This window comes from Pelecanus crispus, chromosome Z, assembly GCF_030463565.1.
Source record: "Pelecanus crispus isolate bPelCri1 chromosome Z, bPelCri1.pri, whole genome shotgun sequence".
Classification (NCBI taxonomy): domain Eukaryota; kingdom Metazoa; phylum Chordata; class Aves; order Pelecaniformes; family Pelecanidae; genus Pelecanus; species Pelecanus crispus.
The window spans coordinates 611,342-636,158 of NC_134676.1; the positions used below are offsets into that span (position 1 = coordinate 611,342).

Sequence of the window (24,817 nt, forward strand, 5' to 3'; positions counted from 1 at the left end):
TGGGGGCTGAGCGGCTGGAAAGCTGCCCTGCAGGGAAGGACCTGGGGGTCCTGGCGGGCACCAGGCTGACCAGGGGCCAGCAACGCGCCCGCATGGCAAAGGCGGCCAGCAGCCTCCTGGGCTGCGGCAGGCAGAGCAGCGCCAGCAGGTCGAGGGAGATGATCCTTCCCCTCTGCTCAAAGTCCTCAAGCCCTCCTTACCTGAGCTACAGCGTCAGAAAATAATGGACAAAAGTAACATTCTCTCCATAAGTCAGGTCTGGAAAATGTTGCTCTTCAAAACAGCAAAGAAATGTTTGTTTTATGAAGCAGAAGTAAAGTACATAGAGCACATGCAGTGCTCCAGCAAATGGTATATAACACAAACACGTGCTCATCTCTTAATAGCTGAGGAATTACTAAATTTCCAAACGCATACTACTTGGACTTAGGGGCCTCTCCAAGAACAGTTTACTAAACTGTACTTGAAATTCTTGGGTGTTTCAAGATCTGAAGAATCAAACATTGAGGAAGGTATCTTAGCAATCTACCACTGTCCTACCATTATTCTTTCCATTAATACTCTAATGGCTCTAAAAATTTTTACCGAGTGCCCTAATACTTTTTGTTCTTACAGTTGTATGTCTGCTGTCATTATAATATTAAATATATACTGCCACTAGTATGGGGAACAGAGGCAAAAGCATTTTTCATACTGTGAACATGTTTGAGACTGCACAGAAGGATCCACCAAGGAATCGGTATCCCTCATATCTAACAGAGAAAACCTTATTCAAATTCTATACTTTTGTGTATAAAAAGGCACAGAATTTAGAAAACAACAATATTCAAAGTTGAAAAATTTTAGATGAGAGGCTAACTTGGTAAAGTCAGAGAGCAAAATGAAGCCAGGTTTACAACAGGAAGACTGTTCCAAGGAAGAGAGGCTGGTGTCTCTCCAAAGTACAAACAGCTGCACTTTACTACTTGGAACTTTCACAGAGGCCCAAAAATTCTTCATTTGCTCAGACTCATATTTAGCATTGCTTCTTGCCTGGGAGAGGGCAGCCCCTGGGGAGGATGCACGGAAGCGTAATACAGCACAGAGGATTTGTGAACTGACACACAACCTACCACAGCTACTCAGATCACGTAACTGGCAATGTAGGTAGGGTATGACCTCGAGATTCGACGTTTATACTGTAGAAAAATGATGATAAATCAACACAGTGAGGGGGACAGAAAACACCAGCAACCTTTTTTGCAACCATGTGAAGAAAATGACTAAACAGTTATGACATTTCACAAAAACCTGTGAAATGCAGTTAAATGGAAAGTATCAGACCCCATCATTGTGGGATCCAATGCGGTCCAATTAAGGGGCAGAGAAATGCATTTTTTTCTTTCAGATATGCAGACTGGCAAAGGCCTAAAAGACTGAGAACCTAGGTCAAGTTTCGTTCCAGCTGACTTGGGCCTCCAAGACAGAAGGGCAGCTGCCTTCAGCTCCCTCTGTCAGTGAAGAGATGCAGTTCAGTCAGATTAACAGATTTTTAGATCTGCTCAGATCTCTAACGATGACGGACAAATCCTCCGGTAACTGCATTTCTCAGTCAGCTAAGTGCTTCAAGTTAGCTGCCATAAATGCAGGACCTTGCATGCATTTTACTTCCTTTCAGAATTATTCACTACGAAGTACTGCTGCTCACACAGCTCACCTTCAAAAACCAGTAATTCACAAAACTACAGCAAATGCATTTCTAAAGTGAAATATAACATAGCTGGGAACTATTTCTCCTAATAGTGGTAAGCAACTGAGGTAGGCTTGGGAAACTCTGCTACGGTGTACAATACTAAGCAGATTAAAAAGAGGGTAATTAGCTGGCAAATTGTTCATTAATATTGCCTTGTGTTGCAGACACTATGAACCATTCAAATGACACAGAGCTTTTATTGTCTCTATTACCATTTCTTCTTTTCTCCTCTTCACTAATCTACTTATCCTACCTTTTTCTTTTGCTCAAAGAGATGTCCTGCTTCTTCTGTTTCTTCTCCTCATCAACGGCAGTTCAGCCCTTTATTCAGACTTTTGGATTTCACTATACATCTGTCATGGCCCATTTTTCTATATATGTGCTTTCTTGGCAGAGGGCAATTAAGAAATACAACCCTCAGAAAAGCCAAGTACTATAAGAGTATAAATGCTCTAGTGTGCTAGGGGGATTTATATTCCCTCTAAAGCTATTCCAATACATCCTGGAGAACTGCAGCAACGGAGATCCGAAAGATGTAAGAGCTCCAGATGCAGAATGTATGCAACGCTTGCAACCATGCTGAAAGATTACCAATAGGATAGCAAAAAAAAAGTTAAAAATGGACATCACCGTCTCTTGAAACATTAACTTTTGCCTCCTGCTGCTTCTTGAAGAAGGCAGCTGAAAAGTTTGACAGCAATCTTTTCCTATGTTGTCCTGACCATACACTAAGATTTGACAGGCGGAAATCACAGAGAAGTTTAGGAGCCTGTTGAAATGCAGCTGCCTTTGAAAAATGTTACGACTGTGACTTCTGTAGGAATTGAACATGGGAAAAACTGAAAAAAAAAAAATCCAGAAGTCATAATTTCTTTCTCTTAAAATGGGTCAAAAATGGAACTGCTGTTTTAATAAAGAGCTCAGAAAATAGAGGGATTAGGGGGGCATCACTTCCGTAAGGCATAAGTATATATATTCTGCACAGACACGCGTGAGCGAGCAAAACTGCGTACTTTGTAAATTTTCCAACTACTGATTCTTCTCTCTGCAGCTCTTCTTCCACAAGTTCTGGTCAAATTTACTGGCTTTCTCCATATAAATTAGAATAATTTTCAAGCAAACAACTGTTTCAACGGTGCAAAAAAAGTTCTTGAAGAACAATGATATTTTTAGTCACCCATCACACACACATCATTACACTGATGTAATATTCCTTTATTACTGAACAGTATTCCTGAATTCGTTTTCCTCAATATGTACACTACTGTACTGATTTCAAAGTAGCAGTAAAATATAACAAAACATGACTCAAGGCAAATGAAAGTCCCCAATTTTCCATTCAGTAGACAGACTAATTTCTGCTATTTCATACTCTCCTTAAACATGCTCCACACTTGGGCGTACGCCACTATAAACAGTTCAAGGCAGTCTGAAAGACCAGTAATCCCCACAGTGCTTGGAAATTCACTGTAACTTGACCACATAACACAACGGACTCAAATGACCAGAGAGTTTTTGAAAGCCACTAAATGTTTATCTGACCCCTTGTGAACTCTTAATAAAATACTTGGCTGTATGGGCAGACAAACAACAACTAACGTTTATGCAAGCTACAATTCCCACTGAGAGCGTATGGGTTATGTCCAGCTACCAGAATTACAGCTCCTTCACCTCAAAGCTCAATTCTCGCTTAGTCTGGAGAGGCTGAAGCTGCAGCTTTAGTAGCAGCATTCTAGAAAACTGCAGCTGAAGTCAGCCTCAGTAAAAAAGCAGGATCAGGCTTTTATTGAAAAATTACATGCTAGAGTTCCAGCAGTACTTTGGAAATTCTGCTCCCCCTGAATGATGTATGAGTGTCCTATGATTTGCCAGGGCTGAAAGGGAGCAAAGCCACACTAAGCACCTTCTCGAGGTATTCAGCTATATTACACTAGGACCCATCGACATGTTTATCTTGGACCGTGATGCAGTACTTTAGGTATGTGGCTGATGGAAGAATCCTAGGCTGATGTTAAACAAAAGAGAACAGTGACAAGGAAAAAAAAAAAGAGTCGTGAAAGTATCAGGAGGCAGAGAAATGAGATACGAGTAACAGAATCAGAGAAAGCATGCTGACATTTATTCAGACCAAATTTTCCAAAGGTACTAAGTACGTTCTTTCAACCATCTGATCCGAGTAGCACTTATGTTCAAGAAGGCATTAGACTTGGCAATATTTGGAGTAATATTTTTGCTATAATGATTTTCCTAATGTTAAGGAAAAAAACCAAAAATACATTGTAAGAATTCTAAATGCCAACTTTATCTGACACGAGAATACATTATATCTGTTATTTATTAGGACATTGGGGGAAACGTGGCTACACACGACCAGAGAGAAAGGGAAAACTGCTTCATGTTGAGGCCATTGAAATGCTGATTAGCGGACAGTTAACTCGTCGTCTTAATTTCTTCAAATGAATGATCATTTACACCAACACACGTTGAACCTCTTTTTTTCATGCCAAGACAAAGAACACTGAGACCTACTACACTGTAAAGGCTGGAAATACCGCACTGGTTCGTAAGGGAAGGGACAGCCAAGAGTAGGTTGGCTTACTGCTCTTGCACGTTGCCAGTTCCGAACCAGGCGTGCCCGCGCGTCCCTACCAGGACTGGTTCAGAAGCCCCTTTTCAGGACTGTATTTTGCATAGAGGAAGAATGCAGTGAGTTTATACTTTGAGTTGTTTGATGAATTATGCTATTACTACACTATTCCTCAGAAGTGACCTTTTGGAGAGTTCACAAGCTGACACACATACAAAAAACCCCGACCAAACACCCTCCGAACAATCTCTATTCTTACCCTAGTTCATACCTTATGACAGGAAACCAAAGCCATACCAATTTGAACTATTTTATTTGGTCAATGATTTTTTTCCTCTAATATAACTTGTTTCTGATGGAATTTAGGAAGTTATGAAAATTCAACTGAGAATAATGTGAATTTTTGTTTAATTCTTCAAGAAAAGGATAGTTACTAGTTCAGGTAGATCAGTCAGTAGTATTTACTGCAAGGTTGTTATGGCGGGTAATTATTCATTTAAATTTCAGTCAGTAAAAAAAACCCCAAACAGTAGGGTAACTGGTAATATAATCTCTCAGGGTGAAAAATAAAGAACACGGGGAAACAAAACCTTGAAAAGTTTGTTTCACATTGTGCACATTTTTTTAAAATCAGCTACCGATCTACTTTGCGTCCTGAAATTCTGCACAATGTGTTGATGTTTATCTATTTAAAATTTGATTATAACAAAAAGCAGGAAGGCCAGAGCTCCAGAAATATTTGCTGCAAGTGTTTGGTCAGAAACGCTAATCCCCGTAAAATTCAGGAACATAACAAAAGGCAAGAAAGAGCTCTCTCCAACTCCCCGCTTGCAGAAACTCACTTGAAGACGACTGCATTTGCTGTGGGAGGGAACACAACACAAGGAAAACACACACATCGGCTCCGTGGAGAATGGAGCTGGCGCTGCAAACTGGCGGCTCCACATTCTTTTCTCCCTCCTCTTCCCGCATCTGTTTTGGCTGGCATCTGACACAAGAAATCCAACTGATGTCACCTGCCCGATCCAGCACTGCTGTGACTCGCTGCTCGAGACAAAAACCAACCCGACAAGCGGGCAGACACTCAGCAATTCGGGGACAGCCGAGGCGGTTTATGCGGGACTGCTGCCGGAAACGGCACGGCGCGGCGAGGACTCGCCAGCGAACCCCCTCTCCATCCGCAGTCGCTGCTGTCACCTCGCAGACCGCCAGCTCCCGCTCGCCAGCCAGCGCTACCAGGGCAGCAAGCGGTGGGTCACAGAACAAATAAATCACTAACAAATACAGATCGTAACGCATGTTAAACAAAAAAAAAAAATGAAGTATTCTGAAGCCATGCGCAGGAACAGGTCACATGAAGCTCCCAGAGACAGTGTGTTCTGCGAGCCGTACTCCCAGGATTTCCTGCAGGAAGGGCAGGCGGCGGTCCCTGCTCAGACAGACAGACCTGCTTGCAGACGCGCAGCTGGGAAGTTTACCTGCCTTCCCTGTCGCCATGTGCTCTCAGCTTTGTGACAGAGGAACTGTTTATGCCCCGTAACTCCAAAAAACTAATAAATTAGATGTGTATTGTAGTAACACCCCGTTTTAGTATCAGGAAAAATTAGGCAGGATTGATAAATTTCAAAGATATCAGGTCCTCTTGTGGGATTAAGATGCATCTATTTAATGGAAAATTAAAATATTTTACATTTTTACATACATTTTTACACTCTGCAAAGTTGGGCAGTTAGCTAATTGTACCAAATTCGCAGTATTTACAAGTCTACATAGGGCGAGCAACCAAATTCTCTACAGAAACCCTTCTCTAACCCCTTTTTTAATTTCTCCTAAGTTAACAGAAAACTAAATATCAAAAAACCAGCACAATGCAATGCTAATTCCCTAAGAGAAAACCACCACAAGGTTTACTGTGGGGATGGCAAGAGTAAGACAGTTTTATTTTCAGTTCTCTCATTAAATATAAAGCGGACAAGGTTAGCCTTCACTTAAGATGTTTGCATTAGGCCTGTTGTCACAAGGCCAAAAAGATACTGGAAAATGGTGATGTCGGACAAACCCAAATCTATTGTGACCAGTTTCCCACATCTGAGCGGTTACTGTAAGGTTTTCCCATACTTGGCTAGTGTATCTTTACCCACAAAGCCCGCATCTGCAAAGAACAAAAATTTATATTTCACTTGGTCAGTTAAGATCAAACATTTTAATACAGTAAATTAAAAAGATGTACTAGATCTCAAATAACATCACCACAAATTAATTGATTTCTGAAAACCCCTTCGGATTTGGCTTTAAGCACTAAGTTGTAGCTGCTTTTTTTTTGCATTTTATACTTCTTGTATTACTAAAAACTTTCAGAAGTTGCTAGTATACAGCCTCGCTTCAAAGAAATAGTAATCGTTTGAAAATGGAAGTGTAGTTTATTTCATTATTTCATAATTTTTATCCCCAGAATTACTCAGAAATGCATATTTAGGCCCTGGATTGCATCCAAACTGATAATTAATTATGCTTTAAACTCTACTTCCACTATAACTCCTAATATTCTTCATTTTACTTATTCTTTTTTAGTGCTGTACATGTGACTGCACATGGCTGACTGGAGAGCAAAAGGGCAGCAACGTCAGAAACAAGGAGAGAGACTGACTATTCAATGGACATACGTGAAGAGATGAAAGTAATCACAGAGTTGGCATTAGATTTGTTTTCTAAAACTCAGAAGATTAGTCTTAAAATAAAATGTCTATGTTTGAGGTGCTTACTGAACCACAATACTGTTCATCCTGGGATCAGGAGAAAATCTTCAGTGTATTTCTGAATGTAAATCAATAAAACAAGCAAATCTTAAGTTCATTAATATCTCACTGTCAAGGAAACAGCAAAGTCTGCCTTTTTGAAGGTGTATCAGCCTGAGCAGCACCAGGAAAATGCAGACAGATTTGTACGTCTCCTTCAAAATAGTGTTTCTTCCTTGATGGTTGCTATGTGAATAGAAGCAACCTTTTATTGAGAGTACAGATTGTCCTCTGAGAGGAACAACTGTCTTCAGCACATTTCCTTCACTTGGTGCCATTCGTTTACTGAATCTTTCCCACAGAGAAGTATGTTCAGAGAAAGCTCAATTTACAGTTCACAGTGGTTTTGGTGGTGGGGCTTTTTTTTAATTTTTTCCCTAGAGCTGAGTGATTACACCTTTATCTAGAATAGGAGACAAAGCAGACAATCTGCAGTATGTTGCCAATATATGAACAAACCAAAATAATTTTTTACTTTAAAATGTGTGAGAATTTAAAATTCTTCCAATGACTCAGAAAGACTGATAATGGCAGAAGCTGACAGACATAATCCTGAGGACTGGAGGACCTGCCACCAGTTCTGTCGATGTTAGAAATTTCTGCATGCTCATCTGTCAGTAGAGAACAGACTGAAATATATAGTAAATTGAGACATACAGGCTCCTGGCTGAGCAAATAAATTCTGCAGCGTAGCTGTGCCGACTGGCAAGCTTTCCTAGTGGCAACCAAATAACACCGTGCTTTGAGGGTCTGTTGTTTCCCAAACCGTCCGTCTCCCCTTACCCTGTTTGAAAGGATTAGTTGTTTGCTGCTATGCCTCGAACAGGACTTTGGCTGGAATTGCTGCACTGCGATTACTGCTTGGGATTTTGTCTCATACTCCAGCAGATGTGTGTTTACACGTAGAGTAACGTTTAAATGTGGACCGTACCTCTAGTGAAAATGACCTTGGAGCAGGCAGATCGAGCATCTTCCGTTCACCTCAGAAGAGCTATTAAGCTGAAGCCTTCGGAATTAGCATGGCTAAATGTAAGCACAGAGCAGTAAAAGGAAGCTCACGAGTGCAGCTTCAATCATACTGAAGTCAATAGCAGAATTCCTAACAACTTCAGATCGGTTGAGATTTAGCCACACACCTTCAAACCATACAAACCAGCCAAAATCTTACACTGCTGTCTGAATCCTCAACACATGTGCGTGACAAACGCAAGTGAGTTGGACCTGCTAGAACACCAGGCACAGCCAGCTTTGCTATCTGCACTAAGCATTTGTTTACGGTGGTTACGATTAGTTCTTTACAGGAAGCAATTCCTACCCCTTTCGGCTGGCTAGTTTCTCATTTATATTGGTGGGTTTGATCTCAGCCTGCGGGGAACAGAAGCCCGCTCCTGACTCACCCCGCAGCGGGGCCGAGAGCGAGCCGCAGGGCAGCGCAGGGTGCTCCCGGCATCAGAAAGGACGCTTCGCCGGACTGGAAGTGAATTGGGAAAGCCGATAATGCCACAAGTACTGGAAACTATATAAATAAATAAAACCTTTCAGAGTTACTCTGTAGCTTGATTACTGTGCCTTGTAGAGTATCTCTTGCAATCCTATACCTTAAAATGGCAAATATTACAAAAAACCTTCATGAGCCTGTCTAGGGCTAGAAACCCAGATTATGGATTACTGAATTCTAAAAAGCTGAATGTGAGTAAACACACTGCTACATAACTGCAAGCTGCATCACCAAATATACCGCAATCATTTCCCAACAAGTATAGTTCACTTGTGTTTATAATAATTCAGTGTGCTGGCAAGCACTCTCTGATAGAGTTTCTAAAAATAATGAAGCGTTAGTAATACAGCAACTACAGCAGCCTCCTCTTTCAAATCTTTGGGGAGAGAGCACAAAACTCCGTGTGTGTAAGTTGAAGGGGATTCTGCTCAACTTTTCAACAATAAAGTTTCATTCTACTTTCACGGAATTTGAAGCAAATAATGTCTTGTGGTACTATGATTCTGTGAATATAAAACCACGCTTGAAGCAGATTTGAAATAACTAAATGGTTAGCGTATTTGCAATTTAAAGTCTTTACCACACTAAGTACTAAAAGAGAAATGTATTACTGCCAAAATGCACAAAACTTAAATTAGGAGTTTTTCACTGTCCAGGATGGTATGTGCAAAATGTAAATGGATATAATTCTTAGCTTTGATAATCATGCTTTGAATTTAGCAACATGAAAATATTTTAAATAATTGTGATTTAACATAATCCCTCAAATAATATTGCTGTTCCCACATCTTGATATGCTGTGGTTTTTATTTACAGAATGTGGAATAGAAATAATTTTAAAAGCAGAACAACTTTTTAAAAAAAAAAAAAATTACGCACCCTGTTTTAAACACTCACTTGATGTAAAACTTAGGCTGCAACTTTCTCAAGGATTATTACCAGCCTCTAATGTCTTGTTTGAAAGGATTTTCGCTGTTTGATGAATACCTTTCTGTTTAAAATTAAAGTAACTTGCTTTCAATAATAAAAGCTTTTAAAATACCATACTCCAGAGTTTTATGCTTGTGTGTGTGTGTCCAGCAATCTCTTCAATACTAAAGTTAATGCTGAATAAGTAGGCTCCTGTTGCCTTATTTATAAAAAACAGTAATTATATATTATTCTTTGCCATTAGCCCCCCCCTTACATAGTAAGATTAAGAACGTAAGACTTCAACAAGTAACTGAAAAGAAGGCCAGTCAGGTCACAGAAATTTATAGCTGAATCTCTCTTTTACCAAAGATAAAAATCCCACCTTGTAACAAAGTTTATATTCTTTTGCTCTTTTTGAGAATATATAAAATACAGCCTGGAAATGCTAGTCACCCAGGAGGTTATTCATTTCAACCTAGGATGAAAGGGAAGATGAGGCTTTCTACCAAAGCAGCTGAAAAACTCTGAATTTACACCACAGAATACAGTGCAGTATGTATTTTATTTGCACAACTCGTCTAATCAGAATCAAATTTTTCTTTTGGCTTTCACTTCCAACACACTGTACCCCCCTCACCCCCACAGCTCGAGTCAGCACATGACAGACCTGGAAACCAAAATGGTATTTTGGCAAAGATAATGCCTGGGCCTTTAACTCTAGAATTAGCTTTTCCCACATATATAGAGACTCAGCCCAGCATTTTGCTAGGTTTACAATATCAGAGGTCCGAAACAGAGCAAAGACAAGCTTTTTCCTTTTTATTTGTTCATTCTTTTTGGAGACAGAAGCCTGCATGGTCATACTGTTTATTTTATTAATGTTTTTCTGTACATAATTGCTGACTTTTGGAAGCTCCCAGTGCCATCCTGTTAGATGAAAAAACAGATAAAAGCACCAGATTTTAGATGAATGTATGCAGTACTAAATTTTACAATGAGATTTGTGTGGAAACTAAGTAAACAAGATAGATTTGGATTTAGAATAGCTTTTTGAACTAGAGAACAGTCATAAAACATGCACTTTCCCAAATTCTTCATTACTTGACAGCTTTTCTCAAATAGGAAAACCAGCTAAATAGTACAAAAAGCAACCAAGATTCTGTATCTGGTTTATTATCTGTAATTTTCTGCAGCTAGATCTCTAACAGAGCTGCTCTGGCTGGCACCTTCAGTGTTAAGACTGTGTTGGCATTTCCATTATAAATTGAGGGCCTTATAAACTCAGCTCTAAAGAGATCACTGTGTACTGAAACTCAGCATACAATTTTTCCATGCAGGAGCAAATAGTTTATTACTGCTGTTAAAAAAAGTGATGTTATTTCCAGCTCTTCTGCTCAAAGTTTTATTCTGGTTTCTTTACAGATAAATACCAAAAGATACAGCTTTCAGGGAGAAAAATGCCTAATAGTGAAGGCTAATGAAATCCAGAATCGTTTCCCAGGGAACTTGGAGAATGTGTAGGGACAGGGTACGGACAGCACTGCCAAGCCTTGACTCTCTGAAAACTTGACTAAAAATTAGGTACGGATTTCTTGATTCTGCAAGCTAGTTGACACTGCTCGCAATGCGCCGTTTGCCCTCCACGCGTGGGGGGGACGACGGGGCACCAGTTGTCCAAGTAGCTTCTGCTCTGCACGTGTTCGAGCGCTCTGGTCTGCCCCTTGCAGGGCAGGAAGATCTTTTAAGAACAGATGTGCAAGCTGATGGAAAGGCTGGTTAAGAAGGGCCAGGTGATTTCGGGGGCGGGGGGGAAGGGGGAGTGGGAGCGTGGGTGTGGGGATGGCACATGAAGGAACGGCCCGAAGTGGGCTGTGGCCTATGGCACACCCCGCAACAGAGACGGATGAGAATGGTAATCTCTGGGCACAGCCTGCTGTGGTCGGGGAGATGCCTTTCTTTCAGTGCAACCGAGAGGTAGGTTTGTTGAGGAGAGAGGAGGGAAGGAGAACTGATTTTATCCTTGACAGAAAACCTAAAAAGACTTGAGGGATGGCATTCATCACCTCTACCTGCAGATGTCAACAAAGTCGTCATCTGCACAGAGCAGAGGCTTTCCGGATACTCATCTGCACTCCTTGTATAGCAAGTGGAGAGACGGGAAATTCATTGCACTATTCATTTGAGCTATTTTAAACATCTAGCTAAGGGCAACTTGAATTATGTTCTAGAAATGCCTATTAGAGTCCAGACAGCAATCCCTGAAGTAGGTCTCCAAACTTAGACATGTGCAATATAAAAGATAAAATCGCTGTGGAGCATTAGTCCTGTGGAGCACTGGAAGAGAAAGCAGGCTTTTTACGGTGCCCGACGCTTTCCACCCCGTTCGTCTACTAACACCCGTGTGCAGGTGAGCTGTACTGATCCAGCTGTCCCTAAAGAGCCTTGGGAGGAAATACTTGCTTCTGACATAGCTTGTGCCTGTTCCAGAAGACCTTTAAATTTTCAAGAATGTGCTCCTGGTATAATGAAGACTAGCAAATAAACCGCTAACGATTTGACTCTTGTTTTGTACCATTTTGAATGCTGTACCACACTTGGTAATTGCTTCTGAAATGGAAGACGCAGAAAGAGTTGAGCATGGCTCAGCTGTAAGCATCGCACACTGAACACAAGTGTGAATGCAGCCAATTTTAGCTTTCTGCGCAGGTAACTGCCGCTACGCCGGCAGGGATGGATGAATGAGAGACAGAAGGAAAGTCTCTAATGCCAAGTGTGTTTTCACTCTGCATTTAGATCTTAATGGAGTGACTGCTGGTTCTAATATACTTCATCATCCACACGCAAACAGGAGAGGCAGATCAACAGTCTGGTTTTTCTTTGGAGTTCTCAGACATTTAGACTTGGCTCAGAAATTATAAGAGGAGCAATTAAACCTCTTTTCCAATTCAAAAGCACCACCATTTCCCATACCAACTCAAGTCCTAAAAAAGGATCAGCATGGGGGCTAGTTAAAGGTGATGAATGACGATAAATTAAGTGCTGAACACTGTGTCAAGGACAGGCCGGCGAACGACCACAGGAGTGGGCAAGAAGAGCAACACTAAAAGAGACGATTAAGATCTCTCTCTGGGGACTGGCAATAACTAACCTGAAACAAATAAACTCTTGCAATGGTTATTTGAATGGGAGGGGTGTGCATGGGGGGCGCGGAATCCTTTTTCAATTTCTATCATCTTTAAAGATTTCCATCAGTTTTTTCTTCTGCTGATCAGCTATACCTGAACCATTTGGTGTCTCAGTACCATCTCAGCAAAGAGACTTTCAGACTTTGCCATAGTTTACACTAAACCATTGAAGAATTTTTAAATTTTTTTTTTATCGGATGGATCAGTTTATGTACAAAAGTAAAAAAACCAGAAAATTCAATCCAGAATTGAATTTCATACTAACCAAAGTATGTCTCTTATTTTGCAAATCACACTGGTAAAAACAGAGAACAATGTTATTCCTCCACTGCCCTTTTTAATTGGCATACAGTGGTACATGTCTTATAAATTAAGGCTTAAGCACAGGGCAAGTACAGACAATTGCTACTCATTCATTAGAGCTAGGTCAGGTCACAGGATGGGATTGCTAGTTAAAGGAATTCTTCTTTTCCAACCCACTGGATCCAAGACAGACTAGAAATTTGAAACAAATGGATAAAGAAAGTAAATACTATGGTAGAAATATGGCCTGAAGATGTGGCCAACGGAAGCTCCTCTACAAATTCATCATCTTCAAAGGACTGCAAACAATGAAATTTATTTCACTTTCTTTTGCTCCTTGCAGTAAAGGCTTAGCTAGCTAACAGCGGTTCAGATGTTTCTTCCTTGAATATCACTGTGCACAGAAAACTACCTCCAGTTAAGAGAACAGTCATCCACAATGCCGAGTGATAACTCATGAGGCAATGATGTATAGGAACATAAAGACGACAGTATAGTAGCACTGAAGCAGACACTTGCTACTGAAAACTGTATCATTTGTGAGACTGTCTACAGAATAAATATTCAAGCTAAAAAAGCAGGATGTTTGTCATCCCTTAACTAGTCTTTGTTTTTCATTTAAATGTATTACATTTTTTCCAATGTGTAAAACTGAAGAAAACTATTCCCCCCCCCTTTTTTTTTTTCTTTTCCCCACCCCCAGCCATGAAAAAGAAAATCCTAAGACTTCCATATCATAGACTATGAATCAATGTCTTGGAGCATGGTATGTCAAGAGCTTTTGACCAAAAGTAGGATAACAGTAAACACCAATCTGTAAGGCAAGTTAATTGGCATTTTTCCCCTTTTATTTGATAATATATGATATAGTATGTCATGATCATACCCCTTTTCTGACAAATTGCCATCAATATATACAGCTGATGGGTCAGCTATATATACTTTTCTGGAGAATTTTGTATGCATTTCTGAACATAAGTTCCCATATATCTGATATGAATTCACAGTCCAGCTAAGGTAGAAATAGTATAGTAGGGTTTCACCATGTAAGGAAGGTCTGTAGAAGTGTTGAATTCTTTAGATAGACATTTCTAATCCTAGATAGAGCAGAAATGTGCATCTTTTATATACGTGATTTGACATTAGATACTATTTTAGTTAACACTGTTGAACACTAGAAAATTCTCACCAGCAGTTCCTCTAAATCAATCAGCAATCTCATTGACCTGCTTTCTCTTAGGTCAAACCCACAAATAAGTAAGCCCCAGTATAATTAAACAGGTTCGACTCGTAGCTCTCCTAGTGGGATATAAAAGAGGACTGGTTCAGGGTTTTAAACTTGCCTAGCAGTAGCAATTTTCTGAGTGGATTGCTATCTATTCTTTGCAAAGTTTTGCCCTCATAGAAATCTATTCCAAATCACAGGAAGTCACTAAGGTAATAAGGGGTTACTAGCAACCTTTTTACGCTGAAAAGGTATTAGTGAAACTAAGAAAAATGGTGAGTGGAACAAAAGAACTAAGAGAAGCATTCATTCCCTCTAGAAAAAAATAAACTGCCAAAATGCATTGTGCTATATGTCGTAATACAATAATGCATTAAAATACGTTATTATATGATTCTGAGTAACAGTTAAGATTTTTTTTTTCCTCATCTGTATTGCAGTCATGTAATTGTCAGTTGCTAATTACTAATTTTGTATAAGGATTCTACTAAACAACTCTGCCTTTCCCATACACAGCTTTATTAACAGCAGTTGGCTCTGCTCTAGGTGATAAAAATTATTCCTCATCAAACACAAAGCTCACCACTGACACATCTGAAGTCCACTGCCTCAGTGATATGCAGAGGTCTCCCATGAAAGCATTTCCATTAAAACAACGGAACTGGTACCCCCTTCCCCACCAAAATTCATGTTATCAACAGAAGCATGAAGTTTTGAATGACCTGCGATGAAGGGCAGAGTGAGACAGAGAAGTGGATGTTACAGCCTTTGGGAGAGGTGACAGCAGAGGAGCGGCACCTTCCAGCTCCTTAATTCCACCAAGTTCCACATTCTCCAGATGAATTTTTTAGCCACTTCCCAAAGAGTCCACCTGAAAGCAGTCATGTGCATTGCACATGTTCATCCAGCCCTGCTTCCACTTCCACGTAAAGGAAATTTTGCCAAATACAGTGTCTCAGCTAGGGTTTAGGCAATCAATCACTGGTGTGCCACGCGGCACCAGTCTGAATGAGGCACACATCTTAGGTGCCCACGTGCAAGTCTTCCAGGCACCGTGCAATGCAGAATTTTGGCCCTTCCCGACTGCTGAACTGCATTTATCATAGCCTGCTCTTTTCGGTTTACATGCCCCAACCCCAGCTGATATCCTAGGAGCATAAGTTGATTCTCTGTACTTTCACAACAACATTTATTCTAAAATTATTTCTAAGAAAGGAAAAGAAAAGCAGAGTTGTGAGAAATACAGACTTGCAGCGTCAAGAGTTGCCGTTTCTGTTTGTTATCTAGATATAAGTCAGTACTACTACTACAACATTTTGTTAGGGCACTTTGCATTCTTATCACAACAAAGATGCCTTTGTCAGGTCTCTAAAACAGTTGTCCAATACATGAGATTTTTGAAGTGTTTCCCACAAATACAGCTATGCATTCACAGACCCCAAATTATAAACAATGTGGGTATTTGTTATATGCCACAGTATATATACACACTTAGCAGTAGCCTATTGCATTACATGTAAAATATCATAGTGGTCAAAAGAATTTGTAACAAGGCTTCCAAATAAAATTTTTCACAATTGGACATAAGCTCATACTTTACTTAATATTTTATAATGACTTGTAATGAAATACATCCTGCTTGCCCAAAAACGCTTCTGTCTAAAACAGAAGATATTTGAAAGGTCATAAACACTTGGTAGCAGTAGGACTGCAGACGCCCGCTTGAATGTTTTCACTCAAGATAAATAAGGCTGTAGCAGCTGCTGCTCACAGCCCCGGGCCCATGCCCTATATCAATCAAATACACACAAACTTGTTTAACGGGAAGAGTCTAGAATTTTTTTTTTTCCCCCCCACTATGAACTATAAGACATAGCAACTTTTTTCCTCAGCTGAACAGAACAAATATTTCAGGCACACCCTTACTTAGCATCATAGGTCCTCCAAACAGACTTCTGTGGGATAGATTAAAAATGACACCTTACTAAAGAATGTTTTATATGTAGACAAAATAAAGCAAAACTTTCACCAGAATGCTTTCATTCCCCACACTTCCTATGGCATCTTGCCTGGCCAATCACCTCTGCCCACAATATTTCTGGGCTTACTACAAATATGAGAAAACACCACAAAAAAGTTTTGAGTTTCAATTATTTCTTTATTTTTGAAACTTTTTTCGCTAAAGAATGCAAGTACCATTTGGACTGAGTGCCTCTCTGACTGCCATGCTTCATGGATGACTAAATTGATTTCACATGGTAAGTAAAACTGAGAGCACATAGGAACAAATTTCATAATTCTCCTCTGGAAATACTGAAGTATGTCTTTGGTATGTGAATCATTACTACAGTGAAGATCAAAGAAGGGACTCTGGGGGCTAGATCCTTTAGGAAAATCAGAACTACTGCAGAGACACTGGGGCACATCTCTCTGCAAGTTGCACAGATCTGTAAACCCCTGATGCTTTTGTACGAGGTTTGACTACTACAGCTACTTATTTAATTGGTTATGATGGTTCTCCATGAACAGCTATTATTGGAAAGGAACAAGGGATAATAAACAGGAAAGGGAAAATCAGACATACTTCTTTTTTCCCATTTCATTTTTAGTATGAGATTTAGACTCACTTTAGTATGAGGACGCTTAACATGCTGTACCGCAAACGTGAAAGTCAAATGAAGATGAAAATCAGTGAAGTTTCTGCATTCCGAATTTGCCTGCTGAAATGTTCTCAGGCTGGCAGGAAAGACACTATACACTACTTAAAACTGCTAGCTTACGGAGATGAAATGAAACCTGTACCGGCAAGGGATTCTTTTTTTTATTTTACTTTTTAAAAATAAAAGCTTAGGGATACTTTGTGATTTTCTACTCACAACGTCTACTGAAGAGATAAAAAGAAGTTTATACTGGAATAACTTGAAGACTATTAGCTTTTTCACAGGAAAGCTGCAGAGTCATCATATGGCCTTGCTGCAGCGAGCAGCTGTCTTTCTGTGCTACATTTCACTGAACGAAAGCGCGGAAGAACGAGAACGCACAAGCAACGAAGACCAAAATCTCTTCTAGTGAATCTGTTTTCACAGCTGGAGACAGAGTGCTTACTATTCTATATACAGCATCACTGAGCTTAGGAACTCAAGTGGGCAGTGTTAAATTGCACAGTAAAGCAATTTAAGCAAATGACTAATCTAAACCCTTAAGTTTCATTCCTACTTTGGTCTTTTAAAAAGTGGCTTAAAAACATAAAACATCAATCCTCTCCCCTTATAACAAAGAAAAACCAGAAGATTAATTTTGTCATCCTAAAGCAAAATCAAGGCAAATACAAACAACAGGACAGTTTACTAAGCTGTGCCAAGCTACTTGTACAGTTCTTTGATCAGGACTTGTGGCACAAAAAATAGGACATGTTTTTAATTTCCAGAAGGCCAAAAAGAAAAATACATATTACTGTAAGAAAGATTTTTTTTCTAACTTCTTGGTACCTTATCTGCTAAGTCAGTATCTTGATTGGAATTATTGTAAGATTTCTATAGTCTCAGTTACTACTGCATTACAATACACATTTTGAAATCGTGAAGAAGTGCACACGTGTGTACATTATACTTAGAAGGTGTCAAAGTATTTGTTTCTAAAAACAGAGTGCATGAAGAATTCTTCATGCAGCAAGGTCTCAGCCAACTAAATTAACACGAACACTTAATTTGTCATTTGAATGTTCTGATTTTTAAAAATCTTTCCAGCTGACCTAACACTGAATTAAGAAACGTGTGTGACATTAGGATCTCAAAATATTACACTGGATGTAATCATAACTGAGAGCAAAGTTATGCTAGATTAGAAATAGAGATGATTCGTGGCTTGCTCCAGAGAAATGCAGAACATTCTAGCACTAACAATGGAAGTGCTTCTGTCGCCTCGAGTCTAGAAGCCTTTGTATGGCAATTCTGTATTTTACTAGCATAGCACATTCAGCATCATACTTACTGCGGTGCTGGGTGTTGTAGGCCCAGGGGTGCCACGACCCTCTTTACCAACAACCTGATTTTGCTCTTCAGGACCACGGGTGACAAGAATTCTGAAGTGCTGCTGCCTCGTGTTTTGATCTGGTCTGATTTTAAACAAGCATCCCTGCCCTTGAGGAATCCGCTCTACTGAATTGCTTCGAGATATTTCTGACCCGTTGCTGCCATTTCCATGCGGTTCTGAATTCAATCCATCACCTGTGGGGCTAATTTCTTCTGCTGGCGGCTGGACAGGGTAGGAAGTACTCCTTTCTAGCCGTATGCGAGGATACCTGACCAATCTGTCCCCTTTTGTTCCAGTAAAACCAAAGTTGTATTCGCCTCCTGCACCTGTACCGCTTGTCTGCGGTTGCTGTAACTGGAGAACAAAGAACTTTTTCCCTGAATTTGCTGACATATCTGGCACATGTTGCAAAGACCAACGCCGGGGTTCAGGGGTGGAAGCATTATTTTGAGCCTCAGTACCAAAGGGTAGTAGAGTAACCTGAGGCACGTCTGCACTTGAAGCCCGATGCTGGATCCTCACACCACTTATGTTTAAACCTGAAGCTGCTTCATTTGCCTCATCTTCCTGGGTAGTTGATGAAGCATCCTCACTCTGGTTATTAGAAGGAACAGCACAAAATATTCTACGATTACAGCAAACAGTTCCATTAATCTGTTGCCCTAACTCTTCCGTCAGCCTGGGTGGAGAATTTTCAGGAGTCACCTCTGGACTGCTCGGAGAAGAAGAATGGTTTTCAACAGGGGATGCATAATGCTCCCTGAAGTCTGAGAATTTAGAAGGAAGTGTCTCCTCAGGAGATTCCAGGGTTGCGCACTCGTCCGCGCAGCCATTCGCAGCTTTGCGCTGAAGAGAGATCTGCATGGACGAGCTTCTCGTTGGACGCACATCAACGCTGTTCAGCAGCTGGGGAATAAACATGGATGTGCTCCTTTTTAAGGAGCCCACTTCTTGCAAATCGCCGCCGCCACCACCATAATCTGCTCCGTGTCGGGAGAAAGCATGAGGACTGTTTCTTCTTGGCAAAGTGTGGAATGCCATGAAAAAGTCATCTTCTCTCTCCCGGTCGAGGATCTCCGATTCGGGGGCTGTGTTGCTTCGCCCAGAGCCAAAATGAAACCGCAGCCGATGGGCCATGGTTTTACAGAGAGAAGAAAAGGAGAGGGAGAACAGCAACAATTCAGGCACTGCCAGAAGTTAAAAACCAAAGACATAAACTCCAAGAAAAAGTGTCCCATCTGCCAAACTGTTAGCACTGCAGCCCTGATAGCGACAGATAGCAGAAATAGCCCAAGTGGCAAGCAGCATTCCAGGCATGATTGGGTAAGAGCAATCAGCGCTCCTACACACTGTGACATAGGGTAGGATGGTGGGAGTCACGTGGCCTGGTTCCCCCTCTCCAATGTAAGCTAGTGGGGGGTTTGTTTTTTTCTTTTTTTTTTTTTTTTTTAATGCCAGCAAGAGCCTGAAACAGCACCTTCACAGCTGCTCCTTTTCCATCAGAGAGGAGCGGCCCCAGCGGGAGAGCTCTCACAGCTGACTAAGGCAGCAAACACACTCGGCACTGCTATAAATCTAAACCACATCATATTCACAAGGCACATTTGTATAAAGCACACACACAAAAATTTAACTACAACAAAAACACTTCAATTTAGTGTTAAAAATTTAAGTCAACTCCACATGCAAATCAGAAAAATTACTTCAAGCTTAACATTTTGGTGTGTGTTACAGCATTAGGCTATCATGGCAGAACACGAATAAATATAGCACGGTTACGCTTTCAGTTTTAACTGTGCTCATAACATGATTAAGCAACAAAGTTCTTGCCTTTAAAACCCACAACTTTTACATTGTCCCTACGAACGCAACATAACCTACACTGCCCTGCGCAGCCCCTTTTAATAATTAAAAATTACAAACAAAGCAATCGTACATATGGCAAAGATTTCTCACACAATAAAAACAGCAGAAATGTGCAAGATGGCAGGAGACAAAGTTTCTTTTTCAGTTTTACCAGGCAGTAAAGACGAGTGAAAACCGGAGACGGGTGTTGCATGTCGTTTTGTACCGATTTGTCTTAAACACCGTACAGAAACTCTGCCCATTGCTGGCCAGCCTCCAGTGAGAAAGTTAGCAATATTACCACGAGTGTGATTGCCAGCACGGAATACAGTTACGTGCTCTGAGAGCCAAAAGACCTCAGAAGAAGAACAGACAGACAGGATACACCAAAACGTAAAACAAACACCCTCAATCAGCTCTATTACAACGCAGAAACTCAGTGGTCTGAGGATACTCACATTTGAAGTGTGCTCACAATAGCACTTGTTAGCACATACTAGAAAAGAAACTCTGTTTAGCAAGAAGTGTAGCTTCATTTCAATACAAGGACATTTGCTCCCTGGGAGAACTGGAAAGCATAAGTTTTGTCAACGGCTCTGAAAATTTGTACGTGGAGAGTCAACGCTCTACCCAGCCATTTAAACCTCTGTTTGCAAGCAGCTTGTTTTCAAAAGACAGAAAATGACCAATCACAAGAGAAATGGAAGCTTAAAACGATCTAACTGCCAAGAGACAGCACAATCCCCTATTGTTTTAAATGGACCACGAGCCAACAAGATGAAAAACATGAATAGCTTCTACACAGCAACAGTACTGTAGATTGCCTTGTGGAAGCACAGGTATTGATATTATTTTATCATATTTTTCAGATAAAACATATTATCCAAGGACACAGTCTCTCTCTTTGCACCGAAGACAAAGCTTGCATCAAATATTCTCTATTTTGATTGGGGGATAGAAAGGAAAGGGTGTACTGCAAAGACAGAAAGTGCTTTGATAATTTGCAAACACGAAGAAGAAACAAAGTTCTTGTGACAAAAACCATGCAAGTATTGACAATAAGTATTTCGGAGTAAAGCCAAAATAATCAGTTCAATGCCTCCTCATTCTGCAAACATAACCTGATGGAAATCTGCCACTCTAAAAACCCCAGTGTACTTGCTTTGTCAATAGCTCAGAACACCTTCTGAAAAGAAAGCAACGGCTCCTAAAACACAGGTTGCTGCCTTTCCAAGGAGGTTACAAGCCCAAAGGCAGACTGCCTATGGAAGTAGGATCACAGGAAGAACAAACAGAAGATGGTTCAACAATAAAGAAGTACTGAAACTGCCAGTACTGCATACAGAAACAGAAAAATCTTAAGCAACGTATCTGAAATGAGTACACCAAGACCATAATTTCTCAGCTGACGCTGCGTATAGAATTATTGTCCTGAACCGCCACCCCGTTCCTGTCCGCACAGGCATCCCCGTGCATGCCACCACCCCGCAGCCCGCGGGCAGAGCGAAGCCTCTTCCACCAGTTCCGCTTTGTCCTCCACGCCAACGCAAACGTCTTTCCAGCCGTCCCCCAAGACACACGCAAGCCACGCAGTAATGTCAGCACAGTCCCGAGCCCAGGCTTACATACTCTGCCTCACAGTTACGGTTACGGGATTTCTGCTGCGGGGTTCTTTGCATCAGCTGGCAATAGGAGAGGACCTTAAAGCTGGGAAGAACTGACTGATGTCAGTCCCTGTTAAGTTCAAAAGGTATAGGACAGTTTTAGTAGTGCAAGTGGTCATTATGATCATTATATGTCAATAAATATGCTCACAGTCAGCCCACTCTAAATACACACGGTCACAGATTTACCGATTTACTTCCTCCTAAAGGAGGATATAATCATTTGGCTATAGGTCCTTTTTTTCTCCGCAGAACATTACAGCTTGTACGTTTTTCTTTGTTCTACCTTTAATAGGAAGACAGAGGAAAAGAATATATTTTTTGAAGACAATGTTTCCATACTGGGTTTTCTTGAATAAAAGGATCTTCACAACACTGATCCTCATCTTCACAAAGCAAACAAGTTTAGAGATTGTACTGCACCCAACCAAGAAAATGTAATACTTGATCTCATAAACAAAGAGACGGTGTTACTATTTTTGAAAGACAAAAAACGAAAGAAATCATTCGTCCAGTATGCCATTGCACTAGCATATTTAACCAATATGTTTAGAATGAGCGTCACTTATTTCACATATGGCTGTGTGAAAACCTTTTCTACTTAATCATAATTCACCGAGGGTGGTGAGGCGCTGGAACAGGTTGCCCAGAGAAGCTGCGGATGCCCCAGCCCTGGCAGCGTTTTGAGCGACCTGGCCTAGTGGAAGGGTCCCTGCCCATGGCGGAGGGGCTAGACTAGACGATCTTTAAAGTCCCTTCCAAACCATGCTGTGATTCTATGATAACAAAGTAAGAAGCAGTAAGATGCTGAAACACTTCTCTGGAAGAGCTACTGCATCAGACAAATTAAGTTCAAGACTAAAAACACTAACAATACGCTGGGCATTACCAGGCAGAGAACTGAAAACAGAGTGCATTATTTTGCTATTACCTTAAACCTTCATACACCCACATCTGGAGCAAAGTGCAGCTCTGGTGACCACATCCCAAAAAAGGACACAGAAGTATTAAAAGGTACAGGAAAGAGACACTAAAATGATCAGAGGATGAAGAAGGTGCTTTGTAAGTAATTAAAAAGGTTGGGACTTTATCAGTTTGCACTGGAGAAGCCTAAGACTACGATGAGGTTTTTACTGTCGGAATACTGGGTTAAGGGGGACCATTTTGATCTGACCCAGCAGGGTACTACTTTCGTGTTTAATGCTCTTAGTCCCAAAACCAGATGCTTTTTATGCTTCCATCTGCATTTCTTAGCACACTTACTTAAACAACAGACAAACATATACATTTAAGGTGTGCTATATTTTCATCACCTGTGTTACACGGAGCCTTGTGATTAGTAAAACACAATCAAGACAAGCACTCACCAATCTGTTTTCATCAAACACTTCAAACAGGAGACGATGATTGGTTGGATTTACCTACAAGAAAATTCAAACAATGTCACTTTAGGTTCATTACCTTGACGATAACAATATGGGGGTACTAGTTCATACAGTGATTAAACCAAGGCAAACAGAACAGGACTAACAGGTTTTATGTAAATCTTTAGTTTTACTTGAACTGGAGCACGAGAACACCTTGTTTCTAAACCCTACCGCAGCTAGAAACAGCCTAGCAGTCAACATTAAAAGCTCTCATTTACTGTGTTCAGTGCAAGAGAGTTACTGCCTTTCTCTTAGTACAGAAAGCTCCGCAGGCGAAGGGCATGGCTGCTGCGTACTGCCGGAGCTGGATGCAGCCGTACGGCCGACAGGAATTTGGAGAGGACATCCCTGGGCAAACCACGGCGGCTTCTCTCTCACGTCACGCCCAGTACACGCCGCATCCAGGGAGGGCTTCGGCTGCCTTGAGCGCACCAGCGAAGCTAACACCAGCGAAGCTAACACCAGCGAAGCTAACACCAGCGAAGCTAACACCAGCGAAGCTAACTTGGTCTCAGGAAAGGTGGCCTGGCCCAAGTGACAAGCTCTGTGCTTTGGGAACAAGTCCCAGGCTGGACAATCAGGGCTCCTGCATTTTTTTTTTTTGTTCTACAGCTGGAAAGCTCAACTAAAATGTAGGGAGCAGGAGTTTTACTGTATTTCTTTCAGACTTTCACAACCATCTATATTTCGGACTGTCTACCACTCACCGTTTCTAGCCCATTTATCATACATGCCTGTGAAAAGCCCAACAGAAGTCTCTCCAGCACTTGAAAACAGCAAAATACATTGAAGCAAATTTCAGTAGAAAGGCTGCCAACATTTAAAAGGAAAAAAAACCAAACAAAAAAAGAACTCTGGCAGGAAGACAAAACAACCACTATTAAACAAGAAAAAAGTTCTGTAGTATTTGATCCACCTGATGTATTTTTTCGGAAAAACTTTGTAAGCCAGGTTACTATGTCCAACTTGTTTAAATAAGAAAATTTAGAAACAATATTTAGAAACAATATTCCACAATGGACTGATAGTTCTGTGGGGGTGGTGATGGCCTTCCCAGTTTTGAGAAAATCAGAGAATTGTGACACACAAAGAAGATGATGCGTTACTTTACATATCCACATTACTGTTTAGGATTTTCAAGATGTTTTAACAGAGCTTCTATGACTGTATCTGTAGTTGAAGCAACACAAATTGTGGCAGCTTTGTGTATTCTCTTTTCCTGGGAGGAGTAAATGATTAAAAAGGTTACCTTGACTAAGATCAGTTAAAATTATAAGCACAAATATACATAACAAGCTTGCTTAATCCTGAGTAAATGTATTTCATTTTAAAACACATGAATTTGTTCCTTATAGTCCGTCTTGCAACTCAGCATGTTTGTAAGACCAGTATTCATAAAGATGGGCTTCTGGAGGTGAGGTCACCCATTTCTGAATCACACGTGCAGTCGGGATCAAATTTGGGAGAGCCTGAAATGTCTTCAGGCAGACAGACAGTCGAACACGTACTTCCCCTTCCCTTTCCTGCACAATGGTAATCTCCCTACGCAATTTCCCCTCTGTGCTGAAGGCAAAGGCATTTGAACACTTCACCACAAAATGCTCTCTTACTA

General features: G+C 40.8%; 1 protein-coding gene across 2 annotated transcripts in view; it reads right to left on the minus strand.

The window, feature by feature from the left end:
* Positions 1 to 24,817, minus strand: part of NEDD4L (NEDD4 like E3 ubiquitin protein ligase) — a 154,047-nt gene that overhangs the window by 76,363 nt on the left and 52,867 nt on the right. Inside the window, exon 5 of one of the 2 annotated variants that reach the window (XM_075727087.1) lies at positions 23,146 to 23,199. Coding sequence is in view for 1 of the 2 variants with exons in the window: in XM_075727086.1 (XP_075583201.1) it covers positions 18,228 to 19,406 (1,179 nt within the window). In the remaining variant the exon portion in view is untranslated. Of the gene's footprint in view, positions 1 to 18,227; positions 19,407 to 23,145; positions 23,200 to 24,817 lie in introns of those variants that run through there. The other variant, XM_075727086.1, reaches the window with a different exon arrangement.